The sequence below is a fragment of the Neovison vison genome, chromosome 13, assembly GCF_020171115.1.
Source record: "Neovison vison isolate M4711 chromosome 13, ASM_NN_V1, whole genome shotgun sequence".
Classification (NCBI taxonomy): domain Eukaryota; kingdom Metazoa; phylum Chordata; class Mammalia; order Carnivora; family Mustelidae; genus Neogale; species Neogale vison.
In genome coordinates, this window is record NC_058103.1 from 119,232,742 (window position 1) to 119,258,015 (window position 25,274).

The following is a 25,274-nucleotide window of genomic DNA, read 5'->3' on the forward strand; positions in this document are numbered from 1 at the left end:
CCTCCTCTCTCTCTGCCTGCCTCTCTGCCTACTTGTGATCTCTCTCTGTCAAATAACTAAATAAAATCTTTAAAAAAACAACAACAACAAAAAACTCCAGGACTGGGCAGTCTGAGACCCCTTCTAGCCCCAGAGGGCTCCAATTCTGTGATGCCTAACACCTGTGGCTTGGATCCTGCAGCCCCGGTGGTGTCAAGGGTCAACACAACAGCCAAGGGCCCCACTTGACTTTACTGCACTTTTTCCTGGTGATTAAAACACTGTCAGAGAGAGCCATGAGGCGAACTTTAATCCAACTTCTGGCATTGACCTAGGCTTTATTTTTTATTGACTTAACAATACAATACAGCATTTACTATGAAACAGGATTTTTCTGGGCACTTCACAAATGTTAACTCATCTAGTTGTTTTAGAAGACAATTCCTTCCATTTTTTTATCTGTTAATGGATGGTGGGGAAAGCCAGACTTTCCCGTCAGTTAGGTTTGGGTGGTGACTGGAGTCTCCAAGTCACACTCCTGCAACAGACTGAACTCTGAGTGTAATCTTTGAGTCTTTTTTTTTTTTTTAAGATTTTATTTATTTAGTTGACAGAGAGAGATCACAAGTAGGCAGAGAGGCAGCAGAGAGAGAGAGAGAGGAGGAAGCAGGCTCCCTGCTGAGCAGAGAGCCCGATGCGGGACTCGATCACAGGACCCTGAGATCATGACCTGAGCCGAAGGCAGCGGCTTAACCCACTGAGCCACCCAGGCGCCCAATCTTTGAGTCTTAATTTCCTCATCTCCAAAAGAGGGGTATTATTTACCTTTGCAGGGTTGTTGTGCTAAAATATTGAAAATAGCATATGTAAAGCACATAACATAGTGCTTACTTCATGCCTACTATGCACATCTACTGTGATGATGATTTAGGTATGTGGGCGTTAGAAAAGGGATTAATTATCTAAACAAGGGAAGTCTCAATGTTCATTTAATTCCAGGCAGAATTATTATGTGCCCCCTAAGTGCCAGGCACTGCATTATGTGGTGAGCACAAGACAGTGGGCAGGGTCTTCATCCTCACGGAGGCTGAAGACTTGTAAAGGAATTCTGACTGGGCCCTGGCCTTAGGCCACTCCGAAAAGCAAAATAAAGGGAGAAAAAAAAAAAAAAAAAAGCAGGAGAGGGAAATGAGCTCACATGCACAGACTTCTCCAAAGAGACTAATATCCACTCAGGAGAACCATCAACCCAATGCCCACAGGGACACCCTTTTGCTAAATATCTGAAAGGGTCACTGGGGCTTCTTTCTCTCCCAGGGAGAACCAGAACAACAGGAAAAGCGTTGTCAGGCATCTTCTTTGTTCCTGCATCCAATTCCAGGAGGCAAGCCACTGCAGTGCTCTCAGACCCAGAAAGATGAGCACATAAATCCACATCATGTAACAGGAGCTCTCAGGTTGGAGGTGAGAGATGACCCCCCCAGCCATTTGGGGAACTAAAGAAATTGGTTTCCATACTGGCAGCTTCAGAGCTAAAGGTTAGCCTCACTGTCTTGGGGAAGAGAGCAGGAGGAAGGCTATGTGCAGTGGGGGTCAGGAAGTCTGACATTTGCTTGTCCCAGAATTTCAGGTTTCTTGCATCCTGGGAAATGCCTACTCTGGGAAAGACAGCAGGGTGTGGCGGTACCAGCTAGGGCCTGGGAGCTAGGAGCTGTCACCCACCTTGGTGAGGCACAAAACCCCTCTCTGGGGACACAAAGGCAGACACACACCACAGACTGGCTGCTCCTACTTGGGGTGGGGGGTACCCAGGACATTGTCTACGCAGGTCTCAAGGGCCACACCTGATTTGTTAGGGAGGGGGTGCTGCTGGACAGTGGCTCTAAGGCTCCCTCCCACCTCAGGAGTCCTCAGTTTGCAGAACTGGCCACAAGTCTGAAAATCTCCTTTGCCAAGTTTTGCAGCAGGGACGCATGAATTATGCCAGCTTCTTAACCTACTGTTTTCCACTTCTTTGTCCATCTCTCTGGTTCTGAGTTGTGTTCTGCCAAATCCTGAGGCAGCCACACTCTTTCTATTGGGAAAAGTGTGGGTTCCACGTGCCTCCAAAGGTGACCGAGGACCCCCAAACACCAAAAAATCAGCCCACTTAGAGCGGGGGACTTGTCTGTGGGGTTACATTTTCCTCCGCTATTCCAGGCAACACTCACGCTCCCGGCGAAGGCGGTCAGAGGTTCTCTGCCGCCACCTAGTGCTAGTCTGTGGCCGTACACCCTGCACCTGTGCGTCAGAGTGGGCAGGTGATTTATTTTGCAGAGAAAGAATCAATCCGTGAATTTATCGTCCTCTTAATCGAAGAAAAATCTTTGAGATTCTTGGACTACAGAGAAGAAGATAACCTGTGTTTACCAGGAAATTTCTTTTATCTTAATTAAACCTTTATTGCCCGTTTGGGGCATCAAGAAGCCTCCGGCAAATCTTAGCCTACTGAAAATACAGAGTCACTGGGACTTCTTGGGGCCGGGTTGGTACAGCAGAGGAAAGAGGGGCGTTTTATTATAGACAAATCTTGCTGACATCAAGAATATGTATTAATGAAGCTCCTTCTGAACTTTTTCTCCTTGGGGGGAAAATGCAAAAGATGTTGCCTGCCAAGTGAAGATATAGAGCTTTTAGCCTGCACTTGCAAGCGCATGGCTGGGATGCACTTGTCTTTTAACCCTGAACCCCAAAAGGCTTTTCCTCCCTCTTCTTTTTTTTTTTTAAGATTTTATTTATTTATTTGACAGAGATCACAAGTAGGCAGAGAGGCAGGCAGAGAGAGGGGAAGGGAAGCAGGCTCCCCGCTGAGCAGAGAGCCCGATGCGGGGCTCGATCCCAGGACCCTGGAATCATGACCTGAGCTGAAGGCAGAGGCTTTAACCCACTGAGCCACCCAGGCGCCCCCTCCCTCTTCTTTTTAAAAAAATATTTTATTTATTTATTTGAGAGAGAGAGAGAGAGCGAGAGAGAGAGCACACAACTTGGGGGAAAGGACAAAGGGAGAAGGAGATGCGGGATTCAATCCCAGGACTCTGTGATCATGACCTGAGCAGAAGGCAAAACCAACTGAGCCACCCTGGTGTACCAGGCTTTTCCTTCTTCTAGGTGAAATTGGTATATATATGTATTTTTTTGCTTTATATTTATTTTTTAAATTAATTTATTTTTTTTCAGCGTAACAGTGTAACTGTTTTTGCACCACACCCAGTGCTCCATGCAATCCATGCCCTCTCTAATACCCACCACCTGGTTCCCCCAACCTCCCACTCCCCACCCCTTTAAAACCCTCAGATTGTTTTTCAGAGTCCATAGTCTCTCATGGTTCACCTCCCCTTCCAATTTCCCTCAACTCCCTTCTCCTCTCCATCTCCCCTTTTCCTCCATGCTATTTGTTATGCTCTACAAATAAGTGAAACCATATGATAATTGACTCTCTCTGCTAGACTTATTTCACTCAGCATAATCTCTTCCAGTCCCGTCCATGTTGCTACAAAAGTTGGGTATTCATCCTTTCTGATGGAGGCACAATACTCCGTAGTGTATATGAACCACATCTTCCTTATCCATTCATCCATTGAAGGGCATCTTGGTTCTTTCCACAGTTTGGCGACCATGGCCATTGCTGCTATAAACATTGGGGTACAGATGGCCCCTCTTTTCACTATATCTGTATCTTTGAGGTAAATACCAAGTAGTGCAATTGCAGGGTCATAGGGAAGCTCTATTTTTAATTTCTTGAGGAATCTCCACACTGTTCTCCAAAGAGGCTGCACCAACTTGCATTCCCACCAACAGTGTAGGAGGGTTCCCCTTTTTCCACATCCTCTCCAACACATGTTGTTGCCTGTCTTGTTAATTTTGGCCATTCTAACTGGTGTAAGGTGGTATCTCAATGTGGTTTTAATTTGAATCTCCCTGATGGCTAGTGATGATGAACATTTTTTCATGTGTTGAAGTTGGTATGTTTTGAGGTAAATCTGATTTACTTTTTCTGGGATGACTTTGTGGAGGGATGTGAAATTAGCAGGGATGCTCAGAGGTGGGCCAGCCATGGACCACAGCCTTGCATTTTGGGGCATGAGAAACCTGTTCCCTCCCTGTGGCTCATCCTTGACCCCACCAAAGTCTGGGAACCAGCCCCAATTTTCCCCAAACAGAGCTGGCTTCCCCTTCTGTTCATCCTTAACACAGTCCTATCCATCCACTCACTCACACATTCATCCAAACCATTCCTTCTTTCCATCGACACCCTCTCTGTTTCAGGCTCAAAGGATCTGATCCTTGCCCTGAGGGGAGCACATGGTCCAGTACTGGAAGCAGACTGGTGAGCAGGCCAGTAGAGCCCAGTGTCATGCCTGCTGAGACAAAGGGAGACAAAGGGCTAGGGGTATACAGAAGTGAGGCCCTGCCATGGGTGGGGTGGGGGCACAGAAGTCTTCTTGGAGGAGATAGTCCTTGAGCTAGACGGTATAGGGAGAAAGGACAGTATTTTGGGCTTTGGTTTAGTACATTCCTCCCCTTCCACCTTCTTTGTCTCCAGCCTTTGTTTGCTGGTATATCTAAAATTAGTTTAGTCCTTATTTAAAGATGTTGCTATATTGGACCTATCTTTTTTTTTTTTCTCCCAGCCTGACATCTAAAAAGCCATTCCTGTGCTCCTGTTATGTCTTCTTCCTCTGACTGTGAAGTTCTAACAGAAATGTGACATTGGCATCATCTTTAATAACATCCTTTCTGTCTACCCATCCTCCTCCAAGCTTCTGTTTTCTGGGGGTCTAGCCTTGAACTCTCAGGTTCAACCTTTTAGAACACTAAAATAGAAATAATTACAAGGTGCTGAATATCTTTCATTTCTTCCTTTATTTTTATATTTTTGACAAAGACTATCCCACCACATCTCATGACCCTCTCTGTATCCTCTTTCCACCAAAAATATGGGGAGCACTGTTTCTTTCTGTGGCCACAGAGTCTCCTCAGTAAAAGGGGAGGTGAATGACTCTTGACTTATACTGCCTTCCTCGACACATTCTATCACCATCATCTCTCCGGGGTGGAGACCCTGGACTTCTCTGAATTTCCTTTTGTGGCCTCTTGTCTAGCCCAGACTCTGCAATCCAACCAGGCCTCCAATGCAATGTAGCTGGTTAGGAGAAGGTAGAACTTCCACCCTGTGCCATGAGTTAGCCTCCTGCAAACCTAGTTTCCCTCATCTAAAAGCGGACAGCTGGTTCACTGAGAAGAGCTCTGTGCCTCACTTCCCCACCCTGAATGGGGGGAAATCCAATGGCAAAGAACAAGAACTAGGCAGAAGGGATTTGGTTACAAGGAAACAAAGCATTGTCAATCGGGGTGACAAACACAAGTCAAACTGCAGAGAATCAAGTTGACAAAGTTACAGAAGAAACAGTTTTAAGAAGGCAGACAATGGTCCTAGACCTTTCCCAAATTATGACAAGAAAAGCTGAAGAAAAGATTTAATTCTAGATCAAAGGCTATGAATGGAGACTTGGTGCTCTTGAAGACTGTAGTACATTGTAGGTGATTCGCCAATATTCATTCCACTCCTGCCCCATCAGTAACAACAATGTGTTTTGGCAAATGATAGCGTTCAAGTGATGGGTCCCATATCCCTTGAGACCCAATTCTAGCCAATGAGACATGAAGAGAGAGCAGGTAAATGTTTCTGGGAAAGTTCTCTGTTCCTCTTAAAACAGCATAGTGCACAGTCATTCTCTCTTACCATACATGAATGAGGAATGTAGGCAGCTCTCTCACAAACTGAAGGAAACCTTAGTGTGAGGATGAAGCCAGTACTGTTGGCAGCAGAACAGAGAGATGGAAGGACTCTGGTCCTTACTGATGCTGTTTAGCCTCTGGACCAACCCAGATGCTGCCTGACTCTGTGCTCCATATTACATGGGCTAATCAAATCTGACTGAGTCTGAGATGGGCTTTCTGTTTGTACGCAGTTCAAAGTAGCTGGCCTATGGTCACCAATCCTTTGTGAGAAGGGTGGTATAATGAAGAGGTATTAAGACAATAGGAATTTACAGGACGTGGAGATGGCAGAACCATCTGTGAGAGGTGAGAGCAAAGGAACTGGCCTGGTCTCTCAGGTTACTACTGGTGTAGTACGGCATTGTGACCAGGTTGGGTGGGGCTCAGACACCTTCTCTGTTCCCCCCTTCCTGTCTCTTTTTTTTTTTTTTAAGATTTTATTTATTTATTTGACAGAGAGAAATCACAAGTAGGCAGAGAGGCAGGCAGAGAGGCAGAGAGAGAGAGAGAGAGGAGGAAGCAGGCTCCCTGCTGAGCAGAGAGCCCGATGCGGGACTCGATCCCAGGACCCCGAGATCATGACCCGAGCCGAAGGCAGTGGCTTAACCCACTGAGCCACCCAGGCGCCCCCCCTTTCCCGTCTCTTGACCGTTTGTCTGTGGACATACTTGTGGGTTTGTGCTGTGTCACTATTGAAGGAAGAGGCACCCAGCAGGCAGCGTGGGGGGAAGAGGCAGGGAGAAAAAGGATGATCACCACGGGGGCAAGTTGTGCCAGCCTCCCTGTGGATTAGATTGGACAGCTGCTGGTAGAGGGGTGAAGGTCATCAGCAAACAGGACCAGAGTTGTGGCTGTAAGCAGAGCCAATTCTGGGTTCACAGATAGTGTAGGGTGGGCTGGGGCTGGTGGGGGGAGGCTGTTCTTCCCCACCTGGCATGGAGCCCACACTGCATGGGTACCTGTGGTTCTGGGGTTTCTGAAGCTCCTGAACTGACAAACATTGCCACAATAGGCATTGCTGGTGGCAGTGGGTTCAAGGGCTGTGGATATGGATGAGAAGGAGCCAGAGCAGGCAAGGAGGAAGGACACAAATTCCAGTGTGACCACAGCTGACTGACTAGCTTTACAGAGTTTTGGTGGCTCCTGTCAAGGTGGCAAGGCAGCTCGGAGTCATTCGAAATGAGCCAAAATACACTTGTGATTCATTTTGGCAGGAATGGGTCAGGAGGCCAGGCAGCTAGGTATAGATCCACTGATGGGAGCTACAGAAAATACCTTTTGGGAAAAGACAGCTCAGGTTCAGATTTGGGTTTTAGGTGGCCAGAAGTTCTGGACCAGCAGGTTGTGGCTCCCCAGGTTGGACCTGGGTGCTGTTACTGAAACGGCTCTTTTTAGCAATGAAGTGTATGGAGACAAGAACTCTCCTGTCAAATATGCAGACGACTCAGGAGAAGAATAGACTATTCCACAGATACTTGTTAGGATTCTGAGGTGTGTTTGGAATCCCTGTGAAGATGTCCAGGAAGTGGTTGGATATGAGCCAGTAGATTGAGAGAGAAATCTGCACTAGAGACATGGCTTTCAAAGTGCAAGCTGAAAAATATTAAGTTATGGGACTGGATTAAAGTAGAGAGAAAATGACCAAAGACAGAAAATGAAGAGCCCCAACACTGAGGGACCAAGCAGAGAAAGAATAATTTTTAAAAGGCTTAGAAGGGCTAGAGGGGCGGGAAGAAATCAGGAGAGTGTGGGAGAGCAGCAGACCCAGGGAGGCTGGGTTTGAAGAGGGAGGAAGTGGCTGCTAGTTTCCAGTCCTGGCCAGAGGATAACCTAAGGGCCCCAGCAACACGGGACAGTCCACTACGCAGATGGGGCTTAAGCTGGACTGCTCAGGCTGAGGAATGACTGGGAGGAAAAGGGACGTGGCAAGTGTAGATGAGGCTTTCAGGAAGTTTGGCCACAAAGAGGAGAGAGAGGGTGGCAGCTAAAGGGGGAATGGAGTCAAGGGAGAATGTGAGACCAGAGTGCGTGGTGAATCAGGGTGAGAATGTAACTGATGGAAACACACATAGAAGGTGGGAGGGGAAGGGGATCAGAGCTCCGAGATGAGGGGGGCCCTTGAAGGAGCGGGGGGCCTGAGGGATGGGGTGCAGGCCCACTGGAACAATTTCTGTTTTCTGAAGAAGGAACAGAGGAGGTCATCTGCTGAAGGCATGCGGGGGCTTGAGGAAAATAGAAGCAATCTGAGATGAGCACCTGGGACCAGGAGTGCCTGCCAGCCAGGAGCACAGGGGGAGATGGTCAGGCAGAACCGAGAAGCAAGTTGAGAGTAGAGACGTTGAGTCTTGGGGATGTGCTATTATGGGTCGAATATCTGTACTCCCCTCCCCCCATGTTATATTGAAGCCTTAACCTCTTGTGTGATAGTATTTGAAGGTGGGCCTCTGGGAGGTGATCAGGTTTACATGAGGCCAGGGAGGGGCCTGCAGGGTGGAAGCACTGGGGTGGGTATGTGTTGTGGGGAGCGCTGTGTGTTGTGTAAGACTGATGAATCACAGACCTGTACCCGCGAAACAAATAATACATTACATGTTAGTAATAAAGAAATAAAATACAATAAAAAAAGAAGAGGTGGAGTCCAGAGCTCACATTCTCCCTCTACCCACATGTAATGTGGAAGGGCCATGTGAGGACAGAGCAAGAAGGTGGCCATCTGTAAGCCGAAGCGTCCCCGCCAACCACAACTCTGTTGGCACCTTTATCATGGACTTCTGTCTCCCAGAACTGTGAGAAGATAACATTTCTGATGTTTAAGGCACCAGTCTTTTGTTGTGGCAGCCTGAGCTGACAAAGGTGCCAATCTGCACAGATGGCTGGTTCTCCTCCCCGAGCCCTCCGCAGCCTGGGTGTGGAAGCGCAGAGAGCAGAGTGGAGAGCTGCGATCTGGGCTGTGCTAAGCAGGCACAGGAGAAGGATTACAGGCTCTTAGGAAAGGCAGGGAGCTTGGTGGGGATGGGCTCTTCCCCATGGCTGGGGGCTTACCCACATCACAGTGACTGCTTCTTCACACGGCTTTCATGGGCAAAAGGTATCTGACGCCTCAGTGGTGTCACGTGGGCAAGCCATGTTAACCACAGTCACAGCTGTGATGTTGTAAAGGGCCAGGTGACAAACAGAAGCTCAGTGGTACAACTCTGGCTCAGGAGCCAGGAGATCAGGCTCTGTTTCAGAGTCTGCTGCTGTGTGACCGTGGGCAAGTTCCTTGTACTCTCTGGACTCTAGAATATTAGAATACTTAGCATAGATGTTTTCTAGAGGTCTTTTCCAGCTCTAACATTTTCGGATTCTGGGTATTGTAAAAGCATTGAGACATCATTGAGTTCAAAACTCAATGGCAGGGCAGTGGGGTCCCTAAACATTTTCTTGCTGGGATCCCTGAGGTCTCCTCTTCCTACAGACAACATTGATGTCTCTATATCACATTTCCTCTGGCAGTTTTAAAAAAGACATAACAAGCCCAGAATGCAGTCACCCATGCTAAGCCCCACATCAGCAATCTGAGATTTAACACTTAACGTAATTGTAGCTTCAGCCTCTCCCAGGAATATAATCTTTAAGCAGTCCCCCTGGAATTCCCTGGTCAGCACCAGCGAGGTCATCTTGCTGCTTACAGACCCTGCCATCCCGCATGGAAGAAGGCCTTGCCCGAACAAACCACTCTTCCCTGGAATAACTCTCCTGCACTGCCTCCTGTCTGGCAAAGTCTTTCGTGTCATTCAGCTCCTCAGACCTCCTTTCTATCTGCTAGATGGCTACATGGCACCCGATTCATGAATCACTGAATAAAAGCCAGTTAGATCTTCAAATTTACTCAACCAAATTTTGTTTGTTAACAGCAAGAAGAGGTATTTTTGAAGACTTATGTCACATCTTTTGGAAGGTTGACCCAAACAGTAGGTAGTGTTGTTTTGCGGTGTTTCAGAAAAGGCCAGCTTGGATTTTCTGGGAAACCCCAGGAAATGCAGCAAGAGCCAAGAAGCCTTGTGAAGACAGGCCTGGCCCCTCCACAGTGTGCTTTTGTTTCACTTCCTCTTCTCCTGGCTTCTGCCCCAGGCCTACTCTTCCTTCCTCCAGGAAGCCCTCTGAAAGCCAGGGCAGTTCCTCACCCAAGAGCTCGAGCAACCTGCAAATCCCTTCCCCTGCTGCTTCCTATTGACCGGACAGGAGCAGCTTTCTGGGCACACCTGGAGGCTCAAATCAAATCAAGAGCCTCTCCGCCGGCGGGCACTTCATTTGTACTCTCCCTAATCAAAAGAAACCTTGCAGGGGTCTAATTCAGGAGCACCAGGAATGACAAAGCAGGCCTCCCATCGCCCTCCCTGGGGCAGGGAGGGAGCCAGCGTGTATTTCGAGCCCGGAGGCTGCCCATGGGCACACTACCTCAAGCCAGAACCCTTAGAGGTCTTCCTGTCCCCCGTTTCTCTCCACACCTTCTGACCACAGACCTGAAAAGGGCCTTGCTAACACTGGCTCAGGCTGAGCGCAAAACGGGTCCTTGGGAAAGATGGGGATTTGTTACCGGCCGCACTACCACTTCTGACCACCAGAATGCAGTAACACAGAGACCGGGTGCTCAGGGAAGTACCCAACCTAAGTTGTGAAAATGCAAGGCTTTTTCAAAACCGATTAATTTCAAGGCCGCAGCAGCAAAGCATTAAACCAGACACAGGGCCTGTGCAACAGCACAGGCTGCAGGACTTGACACTGGCCCTGACTTGGGGCCTCAAGGATCTGGAGATCCAGAAGCCAGCCCTGCCCTCAGACAGGTGCCGACAGTGCTCAGGGTGCCAGGCATCCCCTCACTATCTCCACCTGCTTGCCTGCCCTTTTCCCCCAATATCCTCCAGACTCTACTACGCACAATACCTAGAGAAAATTATATTTTCAGAGAAAGCCCTTAGGGTGCAGTTTTTGCAAAAGGTGTATGGTTTCACAATTATTAGGAAATTTCTCTGGGGAAATGGGAGAGCCCCTATGGGAAACAAACACAGAAAATCCAAGCTCTGCAAATTTTAACTTTAACTAAGCCCTCTCATTTGCTTCTAAAACAACCCAGCAACCCTTCATTTTTATATTCAACGCAGCCTGCATGTTCCACACTATGTACAGGCACCTGAGCAAGAAGAGTGGCCCAGAAGTAGCTACAAAGGTCCTAGCCAATGTTTAAAATTCTCTAAGAGCAACAGGATGGGGCTGAGAAAAGTCTGACCTGCTGGGAGACCCTAGGACCTGTTCCCATCTTTCAGGTTCCGCTACATAAAAGGGGAGCATTGAACTGGGTGTCTCCCTGCCTCATTCAGCTCTAACACCCATTCACCTTCAGAAGGTTTGTAAGACAGACCAGGCTAATGAGAAATTCACTGGGGAACAAAGGCATCCAACCTGCTTGACAAGCTAAGTAGGAGTTGGTAGCGGCCACTCTTCTGAATCCAGGACTAGCATATCCTACATGTCCTTGCTGAAAAGAGAGCAGCTAATGTCTGCATAGTTCCCAGCTAAATGCTGCTAAATTCCCTTACACACTCAGCATGTTACTGTGTGCAGAATGCTTTCTTCCCAGCCTCTTCCCTGGGCATAATAATAATAATAATAATAATTATGGGCATTGCGGTCCAAGTCCACCCCGTATGGGATCTGTGACCTTGGGCCTGTCCCTAATCCCTGTGGGTCTCCTGATTCCCAAGTGTACAGCAAGGAGGCTGGATGGGCCATTAATGAGTAATTCAGTCCTAAAACAATTTTATGAATCTCTGAGTTTCAAGCAAATGTCACATAAGAGGTTGTCTAGCAGAACAGATATTTCTGTGCCCAAAGCATTTTTCTGAGGAAGCAATGTTTGAGGAGAAAACGAGCTTGGGTGGTTGATGTGAACTTCTGGTCTCTAATCTCTGTGCTGCCTCATTGAGGTACCCATGGAAACTCGGGGGGGATTATGCAAGAGCCTTCTTAGCTACTCAAAACTCCCGGCACCTACCCTTCTCTTTGGTAATCTTCATCCAGATTTGACAGGAGCTGTGAGCCTGCCGTGGAGAGGTCAACCGCAGCCAGGGGCAGGTCACGATAGGCAAAGTTCACCAGCTGCACGGGAGCAATGCTCTTGGTTTCTTCGTCTACTTGTTGGGAGATGATCTCAACTTCAGAAATTCCTCCTTCTATGGCAGGCCTGAGTTGGGGAGAAGAGCGACAGGGCAGTAAACCTTCAGGAGCAAAGTAATTCTTCTACACTCCAAGAGAAGGAAGAAGAATGCATCAGAATCCATGTGGTGGGGGTGAGTGGAGGAAGCTTGAGGTTGCCAATCCTCCACACTGGCCACCCAAGGGACTGGATTAAAGCCCCTGTCTCTTCCACCAGTTGGAGAATGGTGGAAGAAGGCTAGGAGGAATTACTCATATCTGCAAATAGGAGCTATGGAGGTAGGATCCTTATCAAGGGGGCTATAGACCCAGATCGAAATTCTGCCCACCAGCAAAATCAGGGGTTAGACTTTTCAGACATTTTTGGTTCCTATACTTTATATGGGAGTAATATATTCTTTTTATTTTTTAAATATTTATTTATTTGAGAGAGAGAGAGAGAGAACACAAGCAAGGGGAGGGGCAAAGAGAGAGACAGAGGGGAAGCCAATTCCCTGCTGAGTGGGGAGCCCAATCTGGGGCTCCGTTCTCAGGGCCCCTGAGATTGTGACCTGAGCCAAAATCCAAGAGTCAAATGCTTAACTGACTGAACCACCAAGGCGACCCGAAGTAATAAACTCTTTTTAAACTGTCTCCTGGGTTTCTCTATAAAGGTTCTCTGAAATGTTCCTACTCTCTGTACCACAATAGAGGGAAGAGGCTTCTGTATGTGACTGGATGTCCTTCTGGTGGTTGCGGAACTGACCGGGAGAGACCGTGTGGGCCTTGGACAGTGAGGACAGCAGAGGACAGCTGTCCCTGGCTGCCGCTTTCTTCCTACACAAAATGGTCCTAGTACATCTCCCCTTTTAAGGCTGAGAATAGAAAATGGAGGCCACTTGATCAAACTTCCATGGAGCTGCCTGTCGCCTACATCACTGCATGCTCCCATCACTGTGGGCCCCTGTTACTGTGTGCCCTCGTCACTGTGTGCCCATGTCATTGAGGGCCCACATCACTGCTCCCAGCGGATGTGTGGCAGTCTGCCTGGCACGGTGACCACAGGGAGTCACTACTGACATCAGTGGGACTGGAGGATTACATATCCAGCAGCGTGGCAGTGTCCTGTCCAAACACCAGCAGAGACCCTGCGGAGAGATGCTGGGTAAGAGCACTTTGGTTTAACTTCCTGGGGTGCCATCTTTGGTCCCCCAACACATCCCTGACCCTCCCTTAACCTGTAGAATCTGAGGGGCTCGGTCTTATGCTTCTGGCTAACCAATGAAGGTCAGAAAGAAAAATGGCACGAGTGGAGAGGAGTAGAGATGAAATATCTGGGGGAACATCGAGAGGCCAGTTTTAAAACTGGGGTGGCAGTCAGTCTTGGTGCTGCTCTTGGGATCTGGTGCTGACTCCGATGCTGACGTCCGTGGGGCTTTTCTGGAGCCTCAGTTTCTCCAACTGAAACACAAGGAGGTGAAACAGAGGCTTCCTAAAGGCCATTCATTCTCACCCTAGAGTCTGATGTGGAGAAGAGACATGGATCTTAGCGGAGGAACTCTGCAGTGACTAGTCCCTACACGTGGGTGGGGATCTCTAAGTTCCAGACTTTTCCTTGTCAACCATCACTGAATTCTAACCAGTCATACACAGCGGCAGTTATTGAGGAAGTTTAGAGCTGAATCTGCCTGCTGTTCTCTTGCTTGAATCATCCAGATAACTGAGGAAAAAGTGGGATTTTTATCTGAATGTCATGGGTTGGCAGCCTAAACCACCTGGATTCACCAAGTAATTTCCAACGCCCCAATTCTCTTTGGTAGGGCTTATTTAAACCTTGGCTTTTTGCTACCTGTCAAGCAGAGAGAGTAGTACTCATCATTGTGTGACATTTACAAAATGCCTCAAGATCTTCAGGAAGAACAGTCATAGGATGTGAGGCTTCTGTGTTTCTCAACAATTGAAATAAAAATGTGGGTGTTTGGTAGGAAATCCTGGCTCCTCCAGGTGTTTCCAAAAAAGCTGAGGCTGAGTTGAGTTTGTTCTCTTTTCTTCTGGGCTACTCACGGAAGCTACAGGTGGCTTACTGGACACAGAGAACTTTCTGATCCATGGGCTGTTCAGAGGGCTGGAGTGAATTTCTGAGACTAACAGGATGTGGCTTTGAGCAGCAGGGGACAGACTACTTCAGCCTTCCTGACTCTTTGCGGTTTCCCCCTTGCCAGTGGTACAGCAGCCCAGCACCATTTCTGCTTGTGTGGTCATCTCTGTAGGATAAAACAAGGCCTCCCTAGGTGAGAGCGAAGGTCCCACAGTTCATAGTCTGGGTGTTGAGACTAGGCTCTGGTCTCAGATATGAAGAACACTATGATGGACAATGTGCATTAATGGCCTCATTCTTCAGCCTCTCCTTTCAACCATGGGACCCTGCAGAGCTCCTCCCATCAGAAGGAAGACTGTGATTCTCCACCCTTGATGCTGGGCTCAGTTTTATGATTTGTTTTGGTCAAGGGGATGTTAGCAGACATGACATAGGCAGAAACATGAAAAGGAGCTTCAATTTCTCCTGTAACTCCAATATTGCCATTGGAAGGTGACCAGCCTAGCCTAAGGGAGGATGAGCAGAGCCCGGTTTTATGCAGATCAGCTGACAGCAAGCCAAGCCCCATGTCGAAGAGTGATTCCAGATCAGCAGCTATCTAGCTGGCTACCCCACACATGGAGGAATAAATACTGACTGCTGTATTCTACACAGGTACCACAGTTCATTGTTACACAGCATTACTGTGGGCAAGAGATAATGGGTTCCTGCTCCATGACGACAGCAGCCAGCCCCATAGCTAGGCAGGCTGGGGCCATGCAGTGTGACAGAAAGAATGCTGTTCCCATCTTGGTATTTGCCAGTGAGTTGCAAAACACAAAATAAGTGATGACTTTGCTGGTGTTTGGTAAGAAGTGGTGGTCCACATGGCATCTCAGATTTGGGAAATGAAAGCACTTCTGCCTTCAGAGTTCTGCCCTTAAAGCCTGCTTTTAGAAACCCTCTCATGATTTCTAAACTTCCTTGCAATTCCCATTTTGTTAATTCACCTTAAGCATGTCCTAATCTTCCTGAGGTTTGCTTTTGAAGTTTTCCCCAGTTTCTATGGCCTCCTGCTAAAGGAAGTGTGATAGTGAATCAGAAGATCCTTGTCTTTTTTTTTTTTTTTTAAGATTTTATTTATTTATTTGACAGACAGAAATCACAAGTAGGCAGAGAGGCAGGCAGACAGAGAGAGGAAGCAGGCTCCCTGCTGAGCAAAGAGCCCAATGCAGGGCTCGATGCAGGGCTCAATCCCAGGACCCTGGGATCATGACCTGAGCCGAAGGCAGAGGCCTCAGAACCCACTGAGTCACCCAGGCGCCCCAGAAGATCCTTGTCTTAAGGAAGATTTATAGCAACAGTTTTGGGCTACAGAATTCCTCTGCTTTTTTAAACCAAAAAAAAAGTGATGATATCAGTCAGGAAACTCAGAGAAAGAGCTGATTTTTTTTTGAAAGAGCTGATTTTTAACATGTCATTTTAACTTTGGGCTCGAGGTCAAAATTGCCTGGAGCTCCTCCATCTTCACAGGGCTGAGGAAGGAGCTCCTGGTTGCACCCATGATTCTGAGGTACTAACTCATCATCCCCAGAGCAGAGATCCTGCCTGTTACTTACTGTGGATTGGTCATGTTGAAAGATGCTCCCAGAGCCATGGGTTTTCTTGGTGTTTACTGGGGGTCAGCCGTCTTGAAGCCTGCCGTCAGCATTGCTAAACGTGAGTTCTTATAAGACATACAGAATGGTACCTTGAAAACAAATAATTGAGTGGTAGGAATTTATTACACTCAGATGTTGAACCTAAGTCCTCCTAAACTCATCTAAAAATGGAAGTCCTTAGAACTTTCTTCAATATAACACTTTTCCTCAAAGTTATGTTTGAACAAAGTATATGTTGAACAGATTCGTACAATTATGTTCTTGTGGGTAAGAACAGGCAGAATTACTCTCCATTTTAGAGATGAATAAATATGTCTACAGTGACAAAATCACTTTTCTGTGTCACACATAGATGACAGAAGAAACCAGACTGGACCGCAGGTTTTCTAAATTTTTATCTATGTTCTTTCCACTTTTCCAGCATGTGTAAGCAAACCAGGGTAATTTTATACTCCAGCTTTAGGAATCTCAAAAATCTCAAGTGCTTTCCCACAAGAAAGGCAGCACATCCCGGAGTCAGACTGCCTGGGGTCAGAGCTTGGCTCCCACTTATTAGCCTTGTCACCTTGGGTAAATTACTTAACCCCTTTGTCCTTAGTTTCTCCACCTAAAAGGTAAGAGTGATAATAGAACTAACTAACTGAATTAATGCATATGAAACACTTAGAATAGCGCCTGGTGTGTAGTGCTGGCTTTTATTATCGCAAGTATTATTTAATCAATTTAAGTTGTATGGTCTGTTGAATCTGAGCACATTCCGAAGCATGTGGACGGCTGGGTGTAAGATTTCCTCTTAAAATCTGGACTAAATAAACAGAATACATTTTTCTATAAACCAGCACCATGGCACTACCTGGACGTCTTCTAAGATACAGTAACAATCTGGCAGAGGGTACACAAAGGGACAGAGTTGGGTTCTGGGTGATTCTGTACACGTTACAAGGGAGGTTGCTTCAAAGGGCAATTCTTGTGGATACTGCATTCTGCTGCAAACTGCCTTTGCTGCAAGATATCACCATGAGAGAAAGCCCCTCTCCCAGTCCCAAAGCTCAGCAAGCAGAGACATTTGAACCCGAGAGACAAAAGAAGTATGACATCATGTAAAAGGCATAGGCACTCCCAGGACCAGAAGATGGATAGTAAATCTGCAAACTGGGGAAGCTCCCTGAAGTTCTGTATAATTAAGAAATGACAGCTGAAGTTAAAGGTAATTGAGGAAATCTTGGGAATGTCTTAGAGCAACTGGAGGAGAGATAGAGAACTTTCTAAAATTAGAAGGACCTTAATATATGAGGCCACTGTTTCCACAACAGCTGTACGAGGGGCTGAAAAAGCAAGAGATGAGAGCAGGGAGAATTTGGATAGGGGTTTTGTAAACACCCGCTGCTGAGGGTTTCCCCTTACCTTAGTATACCTTAGTAAGAAGATTCTAAACATTAGAATCAAAACTCTCCTTTACAGTATTTGGAATTGGTATTAATTGTACAGTAAGCTTTATACGGGTATCCATCCTATAATAGAGACATATTCAGTCTTAATCTTTTCTGTTCTTAATCTTCTTTGTTCTCTGCCTCAGTGATATCAGGCTCAGGGTATGCACAAATGGGAGACCATGTGAGCAATGACCTCTTCCAGAATGGTGTTTTAACAAGCTGTATTCCCTAGTGAGCACTCTACAGGCTGCAAAAAGTTATCAGCCCTGTGAAAGATATAAAAGGAAGATCTTTGCATTTATGGACCTTCCAGTCTGGTTGGGCTGTCAAGTTTGAAACACATAAAACTCAAAAATTTGTGTGCCCCTAGTCATGAAGAATGAGCAAAAACTGGGAGTTCTGTAAGTAATAAAGATGAACTACTGTGCTAATATAGTATGGCCGGTATAAAACAGAAACAGAAATGAAAATGACTTTTAAAGATTCTTGGACTATTTGGGAAGGAAAACTTCAAATATATAGAATTATAAAGAATTACAGAATGAATTTCTAGCTATCCATCACCCAACTTCAACAGTTATCAATTCATGGATAGTCTTGTGTTCTCCATATCCCTGTCCATCCCCACCCCTCATGATTATGTCATTTCAATCATCTGTAAAAGTTTCAATATGTAGCTTAAAGAATAAGGATTCCCTTTAAAAGACATAACCACAAAACTATCACTGCTCCTAAGTCAGCAATATTTTCTTAACATTATTAAATATCCAGGCATTGTTTACATTTCTCCATTTATCCTATAGTTTTTAAGGTTTGTTGAATCAGAAGCCAATATTATGATTGGTTAATATGACCCTTAATTCTCAATGAATATGTAGGTTATCCCCTCTATACAATGTTTCTCCCTGCAATTTATTGGAAAAGCTGGGTCATTGGTCCTGGAAAGTTTCCCAGTCTGGATTATGGTAACTGTATCCCTTTCATGCCATGATTCTGTCCTCTACCTTTCCTGCAAATTTTAGTTAATCTACAGGGACTTTAATCAGATTCAGTTTTCTTTTCTTTTTTTTTGGCAAGACTATGTAGGCAGTGTTAGGACTTTCCTTAGGAGATACATGTCTTCTTTTTCTTCTTTTCGTGATAGTAACAGTCATTGGTGATCACTTCCTAGATCCATAAATTCATTAGGATTTGCAAAAGGGGTATATTGATTTTATCATGCCTTTTCCATTTACCAGCTTATATGAAGACAAACTCTTCCTCATCAACTATTTGATTACCTACTCTAAGATACCTAAGATACCCTAAGATAGAAAAGGATAAATGCTTAACTTTTCCTTTTATTGACTGATTTTCAAAATTTGATTAATTGGTATCTTGTTACCTTCCAAACTCAGTCAACGAGGGTTTTGTTGTTGTTGTTTGTTTGCTTGTTTTTTTAATTTTCCACAGCATCATGGAATTAACTAACTTGGCAGGAGTTGAATGAAGGAACAGAATCCCTGGTAAGCGGGATGGTAGTTTCCTAAAAAACAGATATGGGGGTGGGTAAGAAATGATTGGCATCTCCAGTAGAAGGCAAAGATGAGGCAGGACAGAGAGTAAAACATATTTGGATGGGCAGTGAGTAGGCTGCTTCAGTCAGTGGTTTTGATCCTTAACAAGCAGCACATTTTAGAAAGCAAGCTCCCTGAAGGTGATATTATTTAAAAACAGTATTCTCCAAATAAAATAACCCCAAAGCACAAGCCTAGCACGAAGCAGGTGTAGTCTAGCACTCTATAAATGAACATTTGAAGTGCAAACCTGCTGTCTCATAAAACTGGTAAAAGCAGAAGAGAAACCTCTTTTGGATTTACAGGGTCTGGCTATGGTGGGTAGTGAGGCTGCTTTTTTGACTTTAGTAAAATCCACGTGTTGCTCAACAGCCTTTGTAATTACCAATATCATTTGCTTGTTCCAGCCAGATTTGCAAAATTCAGGCTGGCATCCTAGGAATTTTAAAGCTGAAAAAGGCTTCTAAGATCAAGTGGTCAGTTCCCTCACTTGTCAGGTGAAAAAGTCCATAATACAGTTCACCTGCCCGCAGAGGCACCCTGGTAATCCCTTACTTGTGTATCAGCCCCTTGGCATACGTGACCTGCTTTCATATGCATCCCACTGGTTTCCAAGTCTGGTTTACTCAGAATCACCTGGGGGCCTTTTGGGATGCATAAATTCATAGGCTATATTGCAGAACTGCTGAATCATAACTCTGCAGGTGGAGTTTGACAATCTTGAAGTTCCCCAGGTGTCTGACATGCAACCACTCCATTTGACTATTATATATATCGATGGTTCTCAAACTTTCCATCATACCAGAATCACCCGGAAAACTACTGGCCCCATCCACAAACTTTCTAACTTAGTATGTTTAGGGTGGGAGCCTGAGATTCATATTTTGAACAAATTCTGAGGGGATACTGTTTGCTGATCCATAGACCACATTTTGATCTTCTGAATCAGAAACTACTTGAGGTAAAGATGGACTTTAAAAAATTTTTTTTTATTTCTTTTCAGCATAACAGTATTCATTATTTTTGCACCACACCCAGTGCTCCATGCAATCCATGCCCTCTCTAATACCCAACACCTGGTTCCCCCAAACTCCCATCTCCCGCCCCTTCAAAACCCTCAGATTGTTTTTCAGAGTCCATAGTCTCTCATGGTTCACCTCCCCTTCCAATTTCCCTCAATTCTCTTTTCCTCTCCATCTCCCTTGTCCTCCATGTTATTTGTTATGCTCTACAAATAAGTGAAACCATATGATAATTGACTCTCTCTGCTTGACTTATTTCACTCAGCATCATCTCTTGCAGTCCTGTCCATGTTGCTACAAAAGTTGGGTATTCATCCTTTCTGATGGAGGCATAATACTCCATAGTGTATATGGACCACATCTTCCTTATCCATTCGTTCGTTGAAGGGCATCTTGGTTCTTTCCACAGTTTGGCAACCTCAATGGATAAAGATGGCCTTTCAATCCCTATTTTGCAGTCGGAGTTGACTAGTTGCAAAGCTTACATGATGGAGCTGTCAGCATAATCTACCCTGGCCAGGTTCAAGGAGGCCAGGTTTATCAGTTGGAAATACTTTCATTTGCAATAACAGAGTATCTGACTATCAGTGACTCAGGCAGTAAAGACTTTTAATGATCTTACCTCACAAGAAGGCTGAAGGCAGTGGCTCTGAGATATCACCAAGGACTTAAACCCTTTCCATCCTTTCCCAATCCTCTGTGCATTACTCACACTTATTGCCCTATGGTTGCCAGAATGGCTGCTGCAGCTCCACCTTGCATGCTAGCTCCCCAACAGGAAGAGAGAACCAAAGGTTTTCTCCTCACAAAGTTCTGATCTTTTACTATGCAGGAATTATCTTTCCAAGCCCTCTAGCCTACATCTCCTGATATCTCCTTGGGCAGAGCTGGGTCGAGTGGTCACATGGCTGTGAAGAAGCCTGGGACAATGAGTAGCTGGCCAAAGGAACAAGGCCAGATAGGAGAGCCCAGTTCAGTCATAGTTCATCCCTTGGGGCTGGGCATATTGTTTCCATAAACAAATCTCCATTCTCTTCAGCAAGAAGTGGGAAGGAGCTGTTGCAGGTGTAACTAACTGTCTGCCAGGCCAGGTTGGGATACTTCTGATACAGTTCTGAGGCTCAGCTGCATAAGTTTCCTAGCTCTCCAAATAAGACTGACCAAATATTGGTAAGTGGGTGGCAGGAAATATAAAGGATGCACTCACAAAATTTCAGGGCTCTTCTTTTATTAGGAAAGCATTGGATGTCTGAGGTTCAATTTTGACATCATCAAGCTTGCTGTAGAATCTGTTCCCAGAGAGAAGCCACTGAGCACTGGGGCACCTTTCACAGACTTTATGTTCCACACCCTCAGGAGGAGAAAGTTGTGTTTTTTGTGCTAAATGAGAAAAGTTTCTGTATAACAGCACAAAGTCATCCTTGTTGTTACCTTGACCCATTAATACCTTGCTCCATTAACAAGGAAACTAAAATGAAGACAATCAATCATGTACCCAAGCCTTCTCCCACTGTAATCTCCAGTCTATTGCATAATTCTCAACTATCAAATGAGTGGACAGGTAGCCCACAGTGGCTCTCTTTTCTAGGTGTAGTAAGTGTCCTGTGGATGCCTCTAACTTTCTATTGTATTTGCTCCTCTTCACTTAGATAGTCATGCAGCCTATCAATTATTCTCAGTCTCACCAAGTATGGGAAACACAAAGCAAGATCACACAAAACTAGATCCCATCATCCAGATTATTTGGAATTCCAAGAATAAAATCAAGAGGACCAAATATCATAACCTTTTCATTCCCTTCAATAATTTTTTCCTAACAAACATTCCCTAAATTGAACATTTCATGTCCCTGATGGACAAAGGATCCCCTCATGGCCTCCTTACCCCTAACTGGCTTGGATAGGAAAGAATGCCACTTAGCAGGCACTCCTCAGGCTGTCATTTTCCCTCTGGAACTCTGCAGAGCTTCTGGGAAACTCTATTATCTATGGTTTTGGGAAGTGCCAACAATGAGCAGGGGGTATAATGGTTGTCCCATTACCCCTTATCTGGATCAGGCAAATCTTAAGTATTTATGCCACACCTTGCAAATCCCCAAAGCAATATTTGCTTTATGTGATATTAACTAGATATAGTTAATTTTGCTGCTAAATCCTCATGACACCAGGTAAGTGACCATTCTTAGTTAAATGGAGGGAAAAAGTCCTCTTTCTTCAATACTTTCATACTACAACTGGTATGATGTAAAAGTGGCCCCCATTCTTTACCCTCCCTATATCAATGCCCCTTTGTTACAGCCTGTTTCTCTCCATCTCATGAGTCCTATGTTGAAATCCTAACCCCAGCACGGTGGTATTAAGATGTGGGTCTATGGATAGATTGTTGGGGTGGAGCCCTCATGAATTAGATTAGTACACTCATAGGAAGAGATACTTGGCTATGTGAAGGTTCAGCAAGAATACAGTTATCTGAAAACTAGGAAGAGAGCTCTCACCAGATACCATCTACCATCTCCTATCTTGGACTACACAGCCTCCAGAACAGAGAGAAAGAAATGTTTGTTGTTGAAGTCACCCAGTCTCTGGTATTCTGTTACAGCAGCCTGAACGGACCAAGGTAGTCTCATAACTTTTCATTGCCCTGTCTCTGGGTTTGGCTATGTGACTGGATTTGTCCAAGTAGATTGGAGGTTATGATGGTTAATTTTATGTGTCAACTTGACACATAAAATGATATTTAAACATTACTTCTGGGTATATCTGTGAGGGTGTGTCTGTATGTTTAAGGTTTTATTTATTTTAGAGAGAAAGAGAGAGAGAGAGTGTGTGTGTGTGTGTGAGAGAGAGAGAGCATGAACAGAGGGAGGGGCAGAGAGAGAGGGAGAGGGAAAGAAACTCCAGCTGACTCCATGCCCAGCATGGAATCCAATGCAGGACTCAATTCTATAACCCCAAGACCACTACCTGAGCAGAAACCAAGAGTTGGATGCTTAATTAACTGAGCCACCCAGGCACCCCTGTGAAGGTGTTTTTGGATGAGATTAACATTTGAATTGGTGTACTGAGTAGAGTAGTTTGCCCTCCCCAATATGGGTGGGCCTCATCCAATCTGTTGAAGGCCCGAATAGAAGACTACAAGGTTGAGTAAGAAAGAATTCTTTCTCTCTGCCTCACTGTCTTTGAGCTGGGACATTATCAGTCTTTTGCTCTCAGACTTAGACTCCAACTTATACCACTGGCTCTCCTGGCTAGACTTTTCAGGTTCCATAATCAGCCAGCCCAATCACATGACCATGCTTCATGTTTGCTGATATATTGGGGAACTACAGAGAAACAGAATAAAAAATGGGCTGGCCCTCTCTCTTGTGCATCACCATGACAACATACACACCCGAGCTTGCCTGTTGCAGGACGTCCAGTCGCCTCAGTCAAGGCCTGCCAACGGCCAACTGCTCCCCTGAGTGAGCTCAGTCAAGACCAGAAGAAACACCCAGCGGTGCCGAGCCTAAACTGCCAACCCACACTCATGAGCTAAATAAAGTTTTTTTTTTTTTTAAAAAATTCATTATTCAGTTCTTTATTAGCCTCTTCCATGTTCCAGGAATAATACCAAACATTGACATTATCATGATAAATGAGACATGGTCACTGTACTCCAGAAACTTGTGGGCTAGTGATAGAGACAGAAAGGCATAGACAGATGCATAGATGGAAATTAAAATTCAAAAAGGTGAGAATTATGAAACATTACAAGAGTGTTTTCAAAGCTCTGAACCTCTTTATAAATATTAAGCAACTAATGATTCCTCACACCGGCAGGCACAATCCCCTCTACTTTCAGCCATCTTTCAAGGAAAGGTTTGTTTTTTTTAAGCCCACCAAGTTTTGGGGGTAGTATATTATGTGGTATAATTGTGGCAGGGGTAGTATATTATGTGGTATAATTGTGGCAATAGATCACTGATACATTATAGACAAATGTCCACTGCAACACATAAAGTACAAAGATGTATATTTTTAAAGCATGACATTTCCCTGCATCCTCCTTCTTCACCTTTCACATCTCAGCTGAGGTCCCTGTATTAACACCCAGGTGTAGAAATCCTTGCTCAGAATCATGCAAACACATACTCACAACTACAGGTTAATTTTTGTGGGTTTGTGTTTAACAAAAAACCAACTGCAGTTTGCTTTTATCACTTACCAATATATAATGACATCCTTTCTGGTCAACAGGCAAAGATCTATACTTTTTTCTGATTTCTTAATTCTTACATATACACACATGCACATATACAACTCTACGTAAATGGCTTGTCATAAAATTCAAGTTTTTAGTGGTGCCTGCTTCCCCCATATTACCTGCTTTACTGTTCTCCTCCACCAACAACATAACCATGTTAAACCTATATGTGTCTTTCCTAACTGTTCTTTGTGCTTATATAATTGTACAAAGTTGTTTGCTTTATTAAAAATATGCATTATTCATACTTACTACTTTTTGCTTTTCCTAATCAATATCTTCCAAGTCCACTCTCAAAAACGTCTCCCAAGTAAAGCAGAAAACTCAAATTCATTCTTTAATTGATGGCTGTATAGGATTCATGGTGTGAGTGGGCCATAATTTAGTTAACAATTTGCCCACTGATGGGCAGTTTTCTGATTTTTTTTTGGCCACTGTGAAAAATGCTATGATAAACATCCTTGAAATAAACATTTCAATTTGTATTTATTTTTCTGTGTATGGGATAGATTCTCAGGAGTGACTTAGTGGACTTAAGAGTATATATTTAAAATTTTAACAGTTAAAACAAGATTGCTTTCCCAAGGACTGTAATAATTCATACTCCAGCATAACTCTTTGAGGGAAGAGTCTTAATCATTCACAAGCTGCTAAGGGTGGCTGTGAACACTTGCTTAATTACACCCCCTTCCCATGGAGCTCTGGAGTGAGAACAGGAGACAAGGATGAAAGCAAAACTAATAATACTATCATATGATCTCCCTGATATGAGGAAGTGGTGATGCAACATGGGGGCTTAAGTGGGTAGGAGAAGAATAAATGAAACAAGATGGGATTGGGAGGGAGACAAACCATAAGTGACTCTTAATCTCACAAAACAAACTGAGGGTTGCTGGGGGGAGGGGGGTTGGGAGAAGGGGGGTGGGGTTATGGACATTGGGGAGAGTATGTGCTTTGGTGAGTGCTGTGAAGTATGTAAACCTGGCGATTCACAGACCTGTACCCCTGGGGATAAAAATATATGTTTATAAAAAATAAAAAAAAATAAAAAAAAACTAATAATACGTACTTTTATGCCACAACATACTCACTTGATGTAGGGACCATTCTGTCAAAGTATTCCTATGTGTTGTTTCGACAACAGTCAACCCTCAAAATCCTACTTTTTTCCTTGTGCCATAAACCCTAACCATCCAAAGCAAACCAATCAAATAATCAGTTTCTGGGTTCTCTTGGGAACCCACCCCAGGCCTACTTCCAGGACTGACAAGCTGGCAAAGAGAATGGGTAAAAATATGGCAAGCTTAAAC

General features: G+C 45.0%; 1 protein-coding gene across 3 annotated transcripts in view; it reads right to left on the reverse strand.

The window, feature by feature from the left end:
• Window positions 1–25,274, reverse strand: part of TMEM266 (transmembrane protein 266) — a 129,288-nt gene that overhangs the window by 55,329 nt on the left and 48,685 nt on the right. For 2 of the 3 annotated variants that reach the window (XM_044231205.1, XM_044231207.1), the window contains exons 2-3: window positions 15,670–15,800; window positions 11,834–12,022 (exon numbers count right to left, since the gene is read on the reverse strand). In XM_044231205.1, coding sequence (XP_044087140.1) covers window positions 11,834–12,022; window positions 15,670–15,707 — 227 coding nt within the window. In that variant the 5' untranslated portion in view covers window positions 15,708–15,800. Of the gene's footprint in view, window positions 1–11,833; window positions 12,023–15,669; window positions 15,801–18,528; window positions 18,593–25,274 lie in introns of those variants that run through there. The other variant, XM_044231206.1, reaches the window with a different exon arrangement.